Below are 18,696 nucleotides of genomic sequence, written 5' to 3'. Positions count from 1 at the left end.
AAGAGCTAAACATTAAAGTCTTTAATGTGGTAAGATCAGATTGAAAGACTAACAAGCTTTACATGTTTAAATAGAAATAACCACATGTTTTTCAAAGAGTGTCCTACATTTTCATACTTCACCACCACTGCAGCCCATGCTTTTGGCTCAGGATTTATATCTTTGGCACGAACACCTCATAGAGCAGTTCATTTCATGGTTTAGAAAAGTACTCATTCCGCAAGAATAATTTGTGAGTTGTAATTACAACTCCCCATGATACCTTTAAGGAAAATGTGAACTAATTCTTTAAAAAGGGGGGGGGTTTCATTAGAAGAAAAATATATGTTAAGGATATCTTAGTACAAAATGCATAAAGTATATTATATATAATTGTATTTGATTGCTAAACATGCAGGATTAATGTACTCAACTGTAACCTTTCTGTCATCCTATTGACAGAATCTTAGCTATATTTCTAAACTTTTAACATACTGGGTTTGTGTGAAATACCCTGTGTTCATCTATGTCCAGATTATATGCTAGTTTGAGGAAATCTTATTCATTCATTCATTCATTCATATTTTGTACACTGCCCATTAGCCAAAATCTTGTCTGAGGCCATCCCCAGAAGCAAACCAAAGCTTGTTAGCCAGCTGTGACCACAGATTGATACCATGTTTGTTTACAAAATCTAGATTGCTTAAACCATGACTTGTCATGATGTCTGAATGGCTTATTCCTGGTTTGTTTGCATTGTCATCTGTTGAGCAGAGGTGCTCAGCAAGGACACCTGCAAATGAAATCACGTTGAAAATGGGCGTGAAAGAAACAAACCAAAAGGGGAGGCGCGGGACAAACTGTAGTTTGCATGACTGTCTGCCAGACAATTTATCAGTAAAGCAACAACTCATGGAGGACTTAAAGCCCAGATTAGCATTATATGTGAAAACAGTCCAGATTTTTCTTTCATAAATGGTACAAAATGCCTCACCAAGATCCAAAGTGGGTTACTCCTTGTCTACCTTGTCTCATACAGGGAAATGTCGTTAGCCTTGTCCTTTCTGTCACTTTTTAAATGCTCAGCAGCACTCCTTTAAGGAGCTAGTCCAGGATACTTCCATCCTCTAGCAGTGGAAAACTGGAGTTAAATCACACGTTTTTCATCTTTGAGCTTAGATCTTGGCCTAATATCTTTAATTTTGGTTCATGATCACTCACTGACCATTTGAGATGTGTATGTTTACAGAGCTCACAGTTTCCTAAGGTGAGAATCAAGAAAACCACTACTTTATATGGTTATAAAGACTAGAGCTCTGTGTAAATGCTTTAAACTGAGACAGGCTCTAAGCAGAACAGTGGTTTGTTTTGCAGCTGCTCTTTCTCCATCAGATAGACTGGCAGCTTTTATGAGTTCTTAAGGTGTTGAGGAGGATTTGTACAAGAGCTGTCGCATTAGCTAAACTGATCAAAGAATTGCAGTGCTCTCAATATGAAGTTGGTTTTGCAGTAAAAACAAAGGTAGGAAATTCTGATTGTCTTAACTTTGTATCCTTGACAACTTATAACTAGCTTTAAATAGGTCAGGTGAACCAGAGAATGAAGAGAGAAACACAGAGCTGTAAGGTTCTGCTCATTCCTTTTCCTCATATGTATTTTTTTATTTCATTCTTTTTTTAATAAGTGCTGTTTGCCCAAGCTTCACGGAGAAGCAATCCCTAATGGCTTGTGTATATTTTTAGAGCACAATTGGAAAAAAGCGGCATCATCTACATTAGATGTGCTTTGAAAGAGTCTTTCATGCAACAGCAACAACAACAACAAAAACACCAAATACCCTGATCTCAGAAGGGACTGATCCAGAACTGCATGCCAGCACATTCCCCTCCTGAGTTCCCTGCATCAGTCTTTATGCATCCAACATTATTGGATAAAGCCTTCAGAGAAGGAGAAGAGGGGATGAGCACTTTCTTGTATAAGAAAAGAGGTTTGGGGAGGGAAATAATGTGCCTTTGTATCTATGTTTGGCACAGTAAACCAAGACTGAAGATGGTGCGATTCATGTTGCACCCTGCCACCAGCCTCAGGTGCGGCCCCTTCTGTCCCCAGATCTGCTGCTGGGGTGGCAATAGCAAATAAAACCACAATGGAGACTTTAAAAGGTCCATGTTTGTGTTAATGCTAAATGTATTTTTTAGATCACTCTCATAATTTGCTACTGAAAGTTGGTGGCAGAAACTCAGAGTTGTTTTGATGCACCTCTAACCAAAATCTGGCAGCACATTGCTGGCAACAGTGCTGGTGGTTCTGGGTGTTGAAAAGGACCCCCGGGACTCCTTAAGCTTGCCCAGCTCTGCATGGAGCAGATGCAGACCTGGTTCTTCCGTCAAGTTGAAGGAGTTCTTGCAGTCACTCACAGGTCTCTCATGAGTGCACCACAGGGCTGAGTAGCTTGTGGCCTCCTAGATATTCTTTATTTCCCATCAGACTTAGCCTTACCAGCATTAGGGATTGATGGGAGGAGTAGTTCAGCAGCATCTGGAGGGCCACAGGCCCCCAACTCTGGCAAAGTTACATGAGACATTCATCTGTTGGAGTCACACTTCAAGGTACACAGCCTAAAAATGTGTGAGCAGAAACTTAGATTTTCTAACATTTTGTAGTTTGCATATGCAGTGAGTGATATCAGTGAAACAGAATAAATGGCAGCACCAAAGCTATACTGGGAATATGGTTATGGGATTCAGTCACTGAGACTTTGTCCCATGTGCTGCCATAGCTGGCTGTCCACTGCAAAAAGTATGGTTTTCATACTGGCACCATAAGACAGGAAAGGGCACTTTTCTAGTGGCTGCTTTTCTAAGGCCCAGCTCTTCATTGCATATGGTGAATTAGGTGTGATCACTTCGAAAAAGATCTCAAAAAAGGTGCTTTGTGCTTAGGGAAGGGAAGAGGCTCTTACCACTGCTCTAGGAAGCCACTACCTGAGATGATGAGCTGAAGGTGTTCCAATTTTTAAATGCTCACTGCATTTGGGTGCTTCCAGACAAGATTTTGACCACACCACCACCTCATTTGCAGAATTTTACAGGGAGCCCAGATGACTTCCTACCGGTGACCCTCCCCTGTTTTCCTACCCCTCCTTCTGCCTGTTTCCAAACACTGAAAACTGTTAGGGGAAAAAAGACAAACGAACCGCACTATACTCCCCATAGCTAGCCCCAGGATCCTTCCACCTGGAAGTGTGTTTAAAGAGATATACCACGCAGATTTAAAAGCTGGGTTTTTCTTCATTTCTAAATGGGGTTCAGTTTGAGAAGCAGGAAGTTTCAAGTCCAAGGACTGGCCTTTTAAATCTTGCCACATGGGAGCTATTGTGCTTATTCAGTCACAATTCATATATGCCCAGAATCAATCAACACTTCAAGCTGCTCAAAAAGTAATACTCATATAGTTCCGCCTGCCTGCCTATGGCTCTTAGGATCTAAGACCACTGTGAAAATAAATTGCTGGGTCTGATTCTGATGCTTTCTTTTTCTGAAGTGAAATGTCAAACTTGTTCTTACTGTGTCTGGGCACACAAGCCCAGCTGCAGGAAGTTTAGCTTTCCTGGTCTGGTTCACATATAATGAGAAGTCACCGTGGGTGAATTTCCCTACAGCCGCTTCTCACTGTGGCGGTGGCTGCCATTTTGAACATTTGGGGCATGCTGGGGGAATACTGTAGCTTCTCATGGCATTTGAACTGATAAAGGTGGGTTGTTGGGGTGGGGGGACAAGCTACCTGCAACACTAAAACAGCCTATAGATTGGTTGGTGAGTGGCTTCTCAGCCACCCCAACAACCCACCCTTGCTGAGTTTGCATGTATGCAAACCTATGCCATGCCCCCCACTGCATAATCAAACTGGTGGCCAACATCATGCTGAGGAGGTCCAGGGGGAAATTCCCCCATGGTGGCATCTTGCTTCATGTGAATGAGGTACCAGGGTAGAGACAATGTGAAGGATCAGGGGATTCCACTATGCCTGTTCAAAGGAATTGTTCAGTGTGTTGGGATCAGTCTTCACCTTGGCCTTGCGTGCATTCTTTTAGGCAGGCTGCTTGTCCTTTGTGGCTAGCCCTGCTTTCCACAGCAGCCATTTTGCAGTTACGGTAGCACCCTTTCTCCCATTGCTGAAGATGGCCATGGCCTTGGGCTGAAAAGTGTTGTCTACCCCTGTCCTAGGTTTATCTCTCCAGTTTTACCCTCAGCTCTTCAGTGTCTAAGATGTGGCTGATGTTTCATCAAGGTCAGAACTGACCCCATTGTTGCCTTGGTTATATACATCCTATAAGAAAATAAGGTTTTTCACTGACTGCTCTGTAGGCATTAGGAATATCCAGTTTATAGGTGGTTTTCCTCCTCTGTCTAGTCCAGATGTTTTTAGGCTGCCTCTGTTTCTAACATCTGGAAAAGATACTGAAAGACAAAATGGTTTGATTAACTGGAGGTGCTCCGTCAGACCAACAGCTGGTATTGCCTGCCTCCCCCCACCTGAGGCTTTGATGCTTCCAGTTCACAGCATGATGAATTCTGCCCAGGCTATTGCAGAATTAGCCAACTAATCCTTCCTGTTTTAATAGTACTGCTTAATCATAATCCGTAGTCCAGATCTTTCAAAACTGAGAAAAGTATAAATCCTCCTAATTAACTCATTTAGGATTCTTTTGTTGTAAGATGTCTGATGTGCAGGTTAAATAAGGGGTCTATTACTGGTAGCACACAGTGAAAGCTTATGTTTAAGCACTGAAAGCCTTTTGTTAAGAATCCTACATTAATACGAGTGTTAAGGATACATCTGAAGATATAAATAACTGTGTGGATAGACTTTTATGAGGTAAGCATTGATTCGAGAGACTGTGTTAAAGCCCTGTCTTGTTTCTTGTGATACATTTCCAAATATATCCCAATGTACGATCCAGAGGAAACCATCTCTGGCAGGTAATCAATGGTATGTAGAAAAAGAATCCCCAGCTGGTTTCCTTATTTTGTCTTTATTATTACATTTATGTGCCACCTTTCTTCCATCAAGGAACTCAAGATGCCACCTGGGGTTCCCAGATGGACTCCCCTCCAAGCACTGACCAGGCCCAGAGCTGCTTAGCTGCAGCATGGAGGCTGTCTCACGAGCCTCCACACCAGGGGTCTTTTTAAACAGGGGGCCAGGTCACTGTCCCTCAGACTTTTGCGGTGGATGGCAGACTATAGTTTGAAAACAAACCAACAAATGAATTCCTATGCACACTGCACATTAAAAAGTAATTAAAATTAAAATTAATGAAAAATTAATTAAAATTTAAAAATTAATTAAAATTTTAAAAAGTTTGCTCCACTCCCTTGGGCTGAAGCAGAAGCCCAAGATGAGGTGGGAAAGAGCATGGCCATAATCAAGGGACACAGCTACAACACAACCAAGGCACTAAATATAATATTTTGCATAATGCAGCTGATGACTGCAATTGGCATTTACAAAGAATGAAGCAAAAATACTAAGGATAAATACTGTTAATACCACTCTTAGTATTTGAAGCAAGTCAGCCCAGAACAATTCTCACAATGCACAATGGCTGTATTTGGATGCAAAGCTAATGACTACCATATTTTAAGTGCAACCTTGCCAAAACTGGTACTGTCCAGATGAGCTGGACTACAACTTCCATTGGCCATGCTGGTTGGACATGATGGAAATTATAATAGTCCTCACCGCTGCCCTGCTTCCGAGAGAGCAGAAGCGGGGGCGGGAGGCTGGAGAGGTGAGGCGGCTCAGTGAGGCAGTGGTGCCTTGCTTGGAGAAGACCACGCAGCCTGTCTGCCCCCGGGCTCGCATAATTAAAAATAGATTTAAAAAGTTATATTTTTCTTACCTTCAATCCTTTTTTAGTTTCTTCATCTTTGTCTTCGTCTTTGTCTCTCTTTCTCTTCCGCCTGCCTCTCTTCTGTTTCCCACTCCATATTCCCGCTCTGTATATGTGTGCAATGGGGTGGGGAGGAGAGAGCCGGTGCACACACAGTTGAGCTGTTATCATTTGGTGCATGTGCCGGCTTTCTGCTCAGTTTGAAAGAACACCTGTGCCGGCTCAGAGCTTTTGGACTCGCTCGGAGATTGTTTTCTTCCAGCGAGTCCAAAACATCTGAGGTGGGCTGGATAAATGAGCATGGCAGGCCAGATCCAGCCCGCAGGCTGTAGTTTGAGGACCCATGCTCCACACCATGCCCTGGAACCTTGTAAGGCATATTGTGAGTCTTCTTCGTAGGCATTCTGTATGCTTGACTTTTTGATAGCTGCATACTATTTAATGTGGTGGCCTGTCTGTAAGCCCTTATCTGAATATCAGGGAAATTCATATTCCTGTGTGCAGAAGTGTTAAGCATGGTTTCACGTGATCCACAGCATTCCCCTCAAAAATACGGAGAGACCCCACTGGCTCAGTTAAGTGAGCATGTCTGGCCTGGAAGGTGCCCACATTACCTGCTCTAGCCTGTGAACGTTCAGAAGTTTCGTGGACAACCGGGCTGGCTTCTCTGGTGGCAGATAAGCGAGATCCAGCTTCAGGACCTGCTGAGGGAGTGATGTCTGACTAATGGAGGATTCTTCTTGGTGAAAAGATGGCCTGTTTACTCCATTTTGTAGTGCTACAAGCTCTCCCTCCCCCGCCTCTGGCAACTTATTTGCCTCCCATGCTAGAGGGAGCATGCTGCCCAGCACAATATTCTCCAGATGCTTGGGACTTCAGCTCCCATCATCCCCAGCCGGCATGGCCAGTGGCCAGGAACCCTGCAAATTGTGGGCCCAATGATCTGGAGGGCGCCAGGTTGGGAAAGGTGGCTGCATCCCTTCAGTGCATTAACTGCTCTTCCCTGCTGTCTCCCCTTCTGTCCAAAGGCACAGGGATCCACAGGGGTAATTCAAATAATGGAAATGGGACAGGGAGGCCTACAGCTCCCGCACATCATCATTATGCTGGCTGGCGATGGTGGGAGTTGAATCCAGCCCCACGTGGAGGCCCACAGCTTCCCTGCCTCTGCTTCAGAAAAAGTTGAGAAATAGCAGAACTACAGCATTTCAGATGTGGGGGAAGGGAGTATAAAATAATATTTAGTTGTTAATATTTCACCTGCCATACTTTATTTCACCTACTTTAGTCTGATGTTTTAGACCATAGTTCCCAGCATTCCTGTCCAGTGCCCATGCTGGCTGGGGCTGATGTGGAGTAAAGTCCAAAGCACCTGGAAGGTCCCAGCCTGGGGAGTCCTGCCGTACAGTATTTCAGTGACATCACTGGAAATGTTTCTTGCGACTCACTTTTGGTGGCCCTTCTGGGCAGGGGCCGCAGATGCCAGCCTTCAGCATTGGAGTGCAGGAATACATCCAGCACATCAATACTAAGCCTCAAAGAAGAACCCACCAACATTGCGCTGCTGTGTTTTCTTTCTTCCCCAAACCCAGCGCATCCCTTCTACTGTTGGCTACTGGGATTAGTAGTGGGAGAACCACCACCAAGCCTTGTCAGCTTGGAGGTGGAAGTCAACAAGCAACATGTGCCAAAACTTGGCCTATCTCAGAGCAAAGCAGTCTGCCCCCCCCGCCACACCCTTCCTGTGAACCCTCTGCTGCTGTCCCTTGCAATCCGGCTCGGCTCAGCCTTTCCCAGCTGGGGCTCTCCAGGTGTCCCAGACTGCGACTCCCAAGCCACTGTTGCAGCCCTGCTTTGGGCAGCAGCAGGGAGATGGAAGGAAGGAGCCTCCCCTTCCCCGACACCAGAGCACCACGGCAAGGGCTCCAGTGGCCTGAGGAAGGCAGCTTTGCTCAGGTCTCCCAGGGCCATTCTTTCCTTCTCCATTTCCACTGCCAGCCTAGCGGCAAGTCAGGCTAGTTAAAAGGAATAGGGGAGAGTTTATGAGATTTGCATGGGTGGGAGGGGAAGTGCTCCAGGAATCCCTTTTTGCTGAAGGCTTTGATTTTGAGCTGCAGAAAAGCCAGAGACCCTAACGTTCCCCCTTTCTTGGAGGTGGGTATGGCAAGCCCCCAAAACTTGCACCTAAGCCCTGAAAACCATGAAGCAGCTCTAACCGTGCAACTCCACTGTCAGGCGCAACTGCTTGCTCTGGCCAGTGCTTTCTAGGCCAGGCAGGGCATCAGAAAAAGTGTTGGCTCACCCAAGAGCCAGGAGAGGCCAAAGGTTGCCTTCCTGGGCAGTACTGGAATTAATGTAATCATTGCAGATGGGTCTAGGAACACAGTCACCTTATGGTCTTCCTTTCCAAACTTTGACTCCCCGCCCTGCACCATGGATGCATGTGCTTCAGGGTTTGCCTGCACAGGTCTGTGGGTCAGCTGATGCGCAGGAACACACGCATCCTCATACAGCGATGCAATGCTGGCTGCCAAAGGTAAGGCTGTCTGTCGCCACTGCTGCTTTCTGCTGCCTCCAACATCGGCAGCGGTGTGCATGTCGCTTGCTGAGGGGCTTGGGCGCATCTCCTGCTTGTGGGAACCTGTGGGCAGTGGGTTGGGCATCGCAGGAACAGAAGGCTGGACTAGATGGCCCTGAGTCTGCTCTGGCGGCATTGTTTGTCTGCTTTTCAGCCCTTGCCCCAGGCACAACCCACCAGGTTCTCTCAGCAAAGCATGCTCTCATAGGCTCACTGGCTCTGCAGTGTGGGAAAACAGCACTGGCTTTTCCTAACTTGCAGTTGTTGGACTGATGGAGATACAGTATATGCAGCATCTGGAGATGTGCTGTGCAAAGGCCAACTGTTATTATGACACATCGTGGTGAATATTTCAAAATTTTCAGAGCCTTTTTAAATTACTCCCGGGCATCTGAAGAACTGCTTTTGTGCTTTTAGTACTCCATAGTGCTGTTGGCTTTAATTTGACTTTATTAGTGTAATCGTTTTTTCTTTGCCGCCTGCTCTTTTATTTTGTGCTATTCTAATCCTTTTGTTTCAAATTTGTACTATATTTTTATGCCTTGTGCACTGCCCAAAAAACTTCAGTTGATGGACACTTTAAAAATACATAAACACACTTTTTAAAGAAATAAAACTATAGTATTGTTAATGTTCTCTGTTTGAACTGCGAGTTCTCCAGCTAACATCGTCAGGTGAAAATAGGATTGGGGCTTTCCAAATGTTTCCTGGAAGATCCCACCCCCGAAGCACTGGTGTGCTGCTGTTTATGGTCTTGATGCATGGCCATTCAGCCTCAGTTTTGGCCTGAAAAATAGCCCTCTTTCTTCCTAGTAACAATGACATCATCCAGACAATCAAGTTTGACTACATGTTGATTGCACTGAGATTCAACATAACACAGCCAACTTTTTCTGGCCATCTAATGACATCAGTGTTACTTGGATAAAGGTCAACTGATTCCATCTTCACTGCATAGAGGCTCCAAACTCAGCTGCATGTGAAATTCCTGTGCCCCCCAGGCTGAACCTGACCAGGCAGGAAGTGTGGTGGAGGCAATCTTCACCTCTGTCTTTCCTAATGCTCAGCCCATCTAAAAAGGACACTCCAAGGGACAGGGGAGGAGGCTGAGATAGGCTCAGGATGTCTTGTATCATGGCCCTTCCTCTTCCTCTTGGGCATCAGAATTCCCCCTTTCTTTCTCTGAGGTTGATTTTCCACTGTGATTCATCCTCTATCAGCTGCAAAGGGTTGTTGTTCAGGGCTCAGATGCCCAACTCCACTTCCAAGACTGGAGCACCAGGTCCAGCCTTAGCAGAGTTCTTCCAAGCATTGCTGCAGTCCCTGGGACACTCTTCCATGAGATCACAGGGCTGTTTTCTGGAAGAAAAAAGGCACTGAAGCGTTGGCTGACTGCACTTTGGGAAGAAGTTCCCAGCAGAATATTGCCACTGTAATTGGGCAAAGCCCCCCGTGAAAGAAATGGCTGCAAAGATGGCCCCATTGAAGCACTGATAAAGGGGGAATATATTATGCATTCTGGGGGGGGGGGGTGAAGCAGTGGGGGAGAGCAAAATTCAACACCATTTCAGACAGTCCTTTTTTTTAAACTAATGATGTGATTAGTAACTTCTGTGGCATTCGACAAAAAGCGGACTTCAACCATTTCCTTTTCTGATGTGATATTTATTTCTAGAGTCAGCGATAGCATCAGTAGCAGTAAGAAGCAAGAGCCTTAGAAGGCTAAAATAGAGAAATGAGATTTTTCTTTGTCTGTCAGAAAGAATGTGTTCTTTGTACACTGCCTGCCAAGGCAGTGGTTCTGTGCTCTCAAATTATCGCAGGCACTGATTTTTCCAAGGGTTATTTGGTTTAACCTGGTTCTCAGAGCTGACCCACATTCTTTCTACTATTTGGCTTTGTTAAGGTGTTGACATAATTTTGTTGGCATTTTTCTTTTTTAAGTAGATTATATTCACAACCAATTTTTCAACGCAAACAGATGGCTTCTCCACAAGAACATGTCCAGTGAGATTATTCCTCATTGATTACTTGCAGCGCTGTGGCGGTCTCGTTGCCAGAGAGCGACGTCTGACGTTCGTTTTCTTGCCAAGTATTGCTCAGAACCATTCCTTGCATTCTCATCTTGCAGATAGGAAGCTTCTGGAGTTTCTTTTTCCCCTTCAAGACCATCCAACCACAGAACAACGGGTGTGTGTGTCAGCTGCAAGAGAGATCACGCCTTTGATCAGAGCGAGGTGATCACGCCACACCTTGCCTGCACACCCAGGGGGAGTGAGGAAAAGCCTCCGTCCTCTTCCTCTGCCACGATTGCTACTCCTGGGCCACCACCAGGATGAGCAAGGCAAACTGGACAGGTCCGGAGTGGAGGGTGGGAAGGTGTTTTGTGCGTCGGAGGGCAGTGATGATGGTCAGGGTAGCAGGAGTCTGAGTTGCTTGGCTCTGCTTGATTTTGAAGGGTGGGAAACCCAGAAAAATCCTGAGCCTCAAAGAGTGTCTTACATCCTGAGTATGCTCATATTCTGAGCCCCAGTGCTGGGAGCTTAACTCATTCCTTGGACGTGGTTCTTTTCTAGGCAAGGCTGTTGAGAAGCTATATCTAGATCCATTGTATCCATCGTATCTAGTCCAGCCTTCCCCAATTTTGTCCCTTCCAGACAGGTTTGGACTGCAACACCCAGAATTCCCAGTCAATGGCCTTGTTGGATGGGAATTCTGGGTGTTGTGGTCCAAATGCCTCTGAAGACCACCAGGTTCAGAAGGCTTTCAACCACTGGTCTGGGGTCCAGTGCCAGTCTGTGAGACCTTTCCTGCTGGTCTGTGCTTGTGTGTGTGTGTGGGGAGCGGGGTGCATCCTGCTTGCTGCAAACCTGTGCAGAGGCTAGCTGTGCTTCACCGCCTCTTCCTTGGTTGCCATTGCATTCATGGTGGGGGTGGGGGTGGGTGCAGGAAGAGGACAGATGGCTCGGTGGGAGCTGGCTGGGGACCAGGCTGCCTTGTTTTTGGAATTTTCTTTTTTGTTGGCATTTTTTGTTGTTTGGTTTCCAGTTGTTTTGGAAGATTTTCATTTTTTATTTTTTGGGGGTATTGTGTTTGGAAACTAATGCACAGAATACTGTGCTATGTGTATGGTGCTTTTTGTTTCTGTCTCAGTGGTCCCTGGGGTGGTTTTCCTTTTTTCACCAGTTCCCATCTATGGAAAGGTTGAAAACCACTGATCTGATGGATCCACTATATCTACTTTCAGTTTTGTCACAGATTTGAGATTTGAGCCCTACACAGAGGGGATTTCCTACAAAATTACCAGGTGGTGCATGCAGAGCAGAAAAGCACAAATTTATTTATTTACATTAAATGCAGTATTTGCATACCACTTCATATCTAGGCAGATTCTAGAGCACTGAACAGTAAAAATGCACAAGAGGAAATTGCACTTTCTTTCATTTGAACAATTAAATGTTGTGTTTTCACTGCTCTAAAAAACCCCCAAACCCTCCCCAAAGTGCTGAGTAGACTTAAAAGCAAAACTGGAGAGTCAGGATGTTGTCCAGTGAATCTGTAAACAATTGTGAGTAGGGAATGAGAGCACTATAAATGTCTTGTGTAGAGAAGACCATTGTGACCTATTCCAGATCTCATGGAAGATGTTCCAGATTCCTCAGATGGCTTAGGATATGCCACAGCCTTGGATCTGTGCAGGCAACTAGAAGCATCGTGTGGAAGGGAAAGGAAGGTGCTGCATCTGCTCCATCGTCTCTACAAAGCTTCAGTTGCCTCACATTTCTTTCTACCTTTTCACGTTCCTCCCTGTGGAGGTTAAAAACATGGAGGGAGGCACCCCATTCCCGCCCCCGACCGTGTGTTCAGCTGGCCCTGCCCTTCCTGTCTGCCATGGGCTCTCTAAGGCTTTTGTTGAACAAAAGGCAATGTGATTATTTGAGGCTGCCCTGAGATTCACTCAGGACTTCGCCAACTCACCACCACTCTAAGTGTCTCAGAAGGTTTATTATCCTGGACGTTTCGGTGGGACGTTCATGCACCTGCAGTGCTCATTCTATTTTCTTATTATATTGCACCATCTCTCTTTGCATTTGTGAAATATCGGTACACACTTTGGACAAAACTATTTGATGCACCATCTCATCTAATCCAGTGATAAATCATGTTTTGGATCAAGAAATAGATCTCACTGCATCTGTTCTGCAGTGACGGACTTGTCTGTGGGAATGATCAATGTTAATAAAGCCTCGAGACTCCAAATTCCAATACAGTGAGCATATGTGGAATAAGAGTTACAGAAATGTAAGATTGTAAGTCCCATGCGCCACTCACCTCTACCTTTCTAGGCATTGAATCAGATGGATAGAACTGGACAGCAGATCTTCTGGCTGTATCCTGCTTGTTTCCCCTCTGGGGATGGAATACCAAGAGCTGCTTGGGGCACATGACCACTGACTGAGTGGGAAAGGACAACCCATTCCCTCTTGCAGTTACTTCAGACATCAGTTCATTTATATTTTATGCGCTCCAGTGCCACCACTGTGGCCACATCCATGACAGTGCTTTTGAAAGCAAGCGTTATCTGAGAAGGAAAACACTAGCAGATTTTCCTTCAGGAATTCTATAAATAGCACTTTAAAAGCAACGGATTTAAGAAAAAGCAATTCTAAGTAATCCCAATCTAAAGGATTAGAACTGCATTTTAGATTTGTTGTGAATGGCATCACCCTGACTTTTTGTAGTGTTCAAAGTAAATCAGTTTACATTCATATGCCATGACTTAGTTCTGACAACAGTCTTGTTACAGCTGTCAGCTGACGGGAGAAACAAAAACCTCACTACATTTGATCAATGATGCAATGCCATTCCATCTGCCTACCCTTGGTATTTAGCTTTGATTAACAACACAAGAGTATATGAATGGTTCGCAAACATTTATAATTGCCAATTACTTTCCAGCATGATGCCCGTTTAATCCAATAACACAATCTGTTGCTGACAGCATCCAAAGAGGGAACCTTGGGTGACTCCCTGGAATGGTCACCCAGAACCTCAGCAAAGAAGACGAGGGTGGGTGTCCCCGCCGTCTTTCATCTTCACTTTTGAGTCTCACAGAGGGTCTGTGTTCTAGCCATGCAACAGAACATGACTCGATGCCTCTTTCCACCCTGCACCCTCTCACTCGGCGTCCACAAAAGATGCAGAAATGATCATCTGCAGGCCGTAACATCGGATGGTCATTCTATAGCCTTTCCTCTATATACACACCATTGACCACGGAGATCTCTCAAGGAGATCCTATTTGTTCCACAACAAATAGAATGCAGCCCTCAGTGGGTCTTCTGAGTCCTGCCCTCCAGACCATTCCCCCATGACTTATCCGAGAGACCCAAAACTGTGGTGAGCTTTAAACCACAGGCAGGCTTTCCCTGTCCTGTGACAGAGTATAGCGCAGCTGCGCTCTCTTATTGTCTTTGTTCTATTGTTTTAGATTATTTATTTGTTGATATTATTCTTGCATTGTTTTACATTGGTGTTCATACAATTCTGTACATGTATTGTGTTTTGTGCTGCTTAAGAGATGTTAGGATATTAAGCAGTATAGAAGCATTAACAAGAAGAGGAGGGTTCCACTCTTGCATATGTGGTGAAACTTCACATAGGCAGTCACCATGTTGTCCGTCAAAAGGGTTTGTACTAAATCCTGCATGCCCTGCTTGTTCTTTCAGAGCAAGTAAGTCCAATTGCAATGATATTTTAAATGATTCTAGTGCAGAAGGAAGGACCAGCGCTGTCGTCACACCGGAGGCTTCCAGTTAAACAGGGGCTCCTTTGTCCCAATAAGTGCCCTTAGCCAAATGGCGAGGCTGTCCCGGATCGTCTCCACTTCTGATGCATTTCCAGCTGCTGTTGTTCCCAAGCGTTGTTTACTGGTGCCAAACCTCACCAGCTACCAATTGTTCCTCTGCACTTGTTTACTAGGCTCGGAGAAGCTCCATGAAAGCAAGTGACATGGCATGTGTCAGGGCCTGAGTCACAACAGGCTGTCTCCAAGTGCTAAGTAGCACGAGGAGGGGACTGTGGATGAGTTGGGTGATGTCATTTAGGGCTTTGCACAGTGGTTTATGGCAAAGAAATGCATTTCCCTTGTTTGTCGAACTTGTTCCCTCTCCCCATCTTTGGCCATGTGCAAATTATTCTCCATAATAATAACAGGAGAGGTGTGTCCGTCCGTCATAACTCCAAGGCTGAGAAACCTAGAAACCTGAAACTCAGCGTGTTTGCTCCGGGGACTCTTAAGGATGTACATCTCAGCTTAATTTGTTTTTAAAGCATAGTAATATAATGTGCCCATGGGGTTGAAGTCTAAAGTAACATTTGTAGTCACCAGGGGCACACTTCCCTAACCAGTTCACAGGGTTGAGATATCTAGAGATAGCTTGAAACTGGGGGAAATTAATAGGTTGAGGTACAGAGTTATGCACCAGCACCTTGGCCTCTACTCCGTTAGGGAACTGTAGGCATGCACCATGGCAGGGCCCTGCCTAGGGCTTTGTGCGGGGCTCCTCCGCAGCAGGGGGCATCCTGACTCAATCAGGCCCTTCACATAAACACTGAATCCCCTGATGTGTGCTTTCAGCAATGGAGGGGTGTCACGTGGACACCCGTGATGGACATGTGCTTGCGTCAAGGTTCCTTTTTGCAGGGTGAATTTGTCGATAAAATTATGCCACAGCGTGTGACAGTAAACTGAAACAGTGAACCGTGTATGTGTAAATCCCAACTTTAATTTTAGAAATTCTAAATTTAGAAGGCAAATAGAAAAGGAAGGATTAGCCCACAAAATGTGAATGGGAGGGAATGGGGAAAATGTTCATACCAACTTTTATAGATAATTCTCTCTGGCTCGCTTAGAAAATGTAACTCTGTAATTGTTGTGTGATAACATTTCTATCCGATTATTACAAAATGTTTCCTATTTGGTTTAATAAGCATACCATGGCTACTCTTGCCATTAGCAAGAGTAAGAATAACTGGGCTTAAGAGGCTTCTACTTCAGTTGGATTTGTGGGTGGTTCTCCAGAAGATTTTCTAAATATTTGTTCCCAGCAAACATTATCCAGATGCCAGCTAGAGCTCCGGTCCATATTTTTTCCCAGCAAACATACACACTATAGAAATGTTGTTTCCACCGGAACTAGTTGGCCACACTCTCTAGAGCCATGAGATGACTCCAAGGAGGTGTTCTTAACTCTTGTTGTTCAAAATATGTTCAGTCTGAGAGATCTGCCCACAAACCCTGTGGAAACTCTTATGTTAGCCAAAGCAGAAGATCTTCCACAGAGCTGCCCATTTCACTGCAAAGTGGATGCAGTGAGATCTGTAAACTGCAATGGGACAAGCCAGCCCCCCTTTCTCCTTTGACGCACCCATGTTCTTCATGACTGTCTTCTTTCTGTGTTTTGCTATGTCTTCTTAGGGACAAGGGGATCTGTTGAAGAACGCCAAGAATGAAGCCATAGAGAACATGAAGCAGGTCCAGTTGGCTTGCTTGTCATGTGGACTGAGCAAAACAGGATGTGGGAATGCGGATGCAAAGCCCAAACGATGCCTTGAGGCAATTGAAGAAAAGGAGACCGGAGAGGAGAACGGGAGGCTGTGAAAGCTAGTGCTCCCCAGCATGTCATAGATTTTGATCGCCCGGAATTATTTTTTTTACGCATTTATAAAGACAGACAGACAGACAGATAGTAAGATCCACATTAGAATGCCTTCTGCAGGGTGTCAGAAGTATTAAAATCCTCACAATGCCAGTGTTTTATTGCAGTTCATTTATCTAAGTTTAGTGACAGTCCTAATCAGCCCAAGCTCTGTGCACGTGTCCTTTCGTGTGGGGAGAAGCTATAACAGCTGTGTCATGCATTGCATAATTAGCCCTGTTCCTTATTTATTATTTTGGCATCTTTGATCAGGTTTGGATAATTTTGAGGACCAGGGTTAAAGACCGAGAGCACATAACACATCAGTTGTACACTTTCTTCTATAATCACTGTCATGTTGCTGGCAGCTTTTAATACTGTGCTGTTCCAATGGCATAATACAGATTTTACCAGCAAAACAAACAAAAAGTCCCACCCCCATGAAGAAGTCCTCCTGTTATCGGCATAGATTAATAATAGATTCCTCAATATAGTAGGAATGCTAAATAATTAATTTAGTCATTAAATTATGCTGATGAAATATTAAACAGGATTTTTTATCAATTCCGATTGGATTTTTGATGAACATTCCACTGCCTTTTTGCTAATCACCATTGGAAAGGCATTCATGTAATACATATTAATAGAAGAAATTGGTAACTTTATTTAATCCGAGGCAGCCAGGGCTCCATTTGAGCTCTGCAAACATGTAGTTATATAAACTTAAGTGATTCCAGGCTTTGGTTATGAAGTGTGAGATTTCAAGTGTTCTTTAGACAGAATAGAACGATGGTGGCTAAATTCCAGATGATTCCTCAGTGCTTCTTATCTGGAAGAAATTTATACAAACTGTGAGCTTGAGATAAAACTCTTAAGATCTTAATTCTGCTTTCTTTATTCTGAACAAGTCACATGGGCAAGGGCTATTTCTCACGGTATATGCCAAAAATGTCGGCCTAATTCAAGCTTCCTCCCGTGGCTAAGTAGAAGTAACATGAAATAGAGGAAAGCCTTGTCCCCTGCAGGCCTTGAGCCTTCTCTCTCCAGGCAGCTGTGTCTCATGGCATATTCTCAACACGTTTTCATGTATCTTCAGCTGTAGGATTTGGAGGACATGCTCAACCTCTTCACAATGGAACATGAGAAGCGGCCCAAGAAAGCCTCGCCCTGTTAGGTACAAGGGCAAGTTTACGCAACCGAATTGCGAAGCTAAAGATGTGGGATAAGGCAACCAGAGCAGAGCGGTTCAGTGACGTGGCCCCACGACCATTTAATACATTTATCCCGGTCACGGTCGCCATGTTACTGCACAGAGTACCATACGCATTGGTGTTAGACGAATGTTTTCTTTTTAAAAAACCATTTGATGACAGTCGCAAAGGCCGCAGTGGCTTACTTCAGGGTGCAGCAGTTACGGCAGAGCAGCAAGCCGTGCTTACGATGCGTCAGATACTTGGCTGCCCCTGCCCAGACCTGTCCCTTCTTACCCCCAGGCTGATCAAGCCACACTCCCACAACACCGATTTGATTGTGAATTGGGCCACAAGCGTGATGCACAAGAAATATGAAGCTACCAGAACAGAATCACTAAAGGCACCATAGCAGAGGGAAAGGGCAGGGAAACTTAATAGTTTCCAGCAGATGTTCCATAAAGTCTTGCTGAGCAGTTGGGAATAGAAGAGCTGTGTTGCGCTACACTACAGGCCTGGCTCACGGTAAAGCTGGAAGACAGAAAGAGGGGGAAAGTCTGCCCTTTACCATCCTTTATAGTGTCTGGCTCAAATATTCTTAACCATGTTCCTATATTTCAGTCTTCTCGATGTTTGAGTATGTATTTGCATTACCTCTATTAGAAATGAGTGTTCTATGGATATAAGAGACTATATTTATTGAAAGCATTGCTTTTATTTTGAAAAGCTACTTTTTAAATTAATTTGATGAACAAATGTGCTGATTTTTTCTCCTTAACAAAAATCCAATTGTTGAAAGTTGACTGTCTGAAAATCCTATATGCATTAAGTTATTTCCCCTCCCTCCCCCAAGTTCTTAACAACACTATTATGTTCATGTTGCACATTCTGAGAGAGTAAAGCTATGGACAAAACTTTGACTGATGTTTAAGTAAATGAATTATTACATATGGATACATCATACATTTAGAATTGAGGTATCAAATGACAAGAGTATATATAAATGGGAGAAGCATGAAAAATGTATGAATCTCACTTGGCAAGAGTTATTCAGAATAAGTGTGTGTGTGCACATGCCCACACATGCATACTCCTGGATAGTGTGGATTGAATGGCTGATAAGCAAAACAGCAGCCATTGTGCACATAACTTCTCCACAATGAGGGAATTGTGCAGATCTTCCGTCAGGAGACCTATTCTCCCAAAGGCCTTGGGGGAGATGCATGCCTTGACAGGGTTCTGTGCATTTTCTGCTGATCAATCTGGTGCTCGTAATGGTTGTTGAGAGGGAAGGATTAACTTTCTCCACTTCCATAAGCTCTCCTCCTGCTTCCGTGCCACTCAGCTGTGATG

At 44.6% G+C, this 18,696-nt stretch overlaps 1 protein-coding gene across 3 annotated transcripts in view; it reads left to right on the top strand.

The window, feature by feature from the left end:
* The window catches only part of PLCL1 (phospholipase C like 1 (inactive)), a 246,937-nt gene extending 228,674 nt beyond the window's left edge, over positions 1-18,263 (top strand). For all 3 annotated transcript variants that reach the window (XM_044431801.1, XM_044431802.1, XM_044431803.1), the window contains exon 6: positions 15,934-18,263. In XM_044431801.1, coding sequence (XP_044287736.1) covers positions 15,934-16,116 — 183 coding nt within the window. In that variant the 3' untranslated portion in view covers positions 16,117-18,263. The remainder of the gene's footprint in view (positions 1-15,933) is intronic.
* The last annotated feature ends 433 nt before the right edge of the window (positions 18,264-18,696 follow it).

The sequence above is a fragment of the Varanus komodoensis genome, unplaced genomic scaffold (genome assembly GCF_004798865.1).
Source record: "Varanus komodoensis strain SLA01 unplaced genomic scaffold, ASM479886v1 scaffold23, whole genome shotgun sequence".
NCBI lineage: Eukaryota > Metazoa > Chordata > Lepidosauria > Squamata > Varanidae > Varanus > Varanus komodoensis.
Note: the sequence above shows the minus strand (reverse complement) of the source record. Positions and strands in the feature narration are given on the sequence as shown.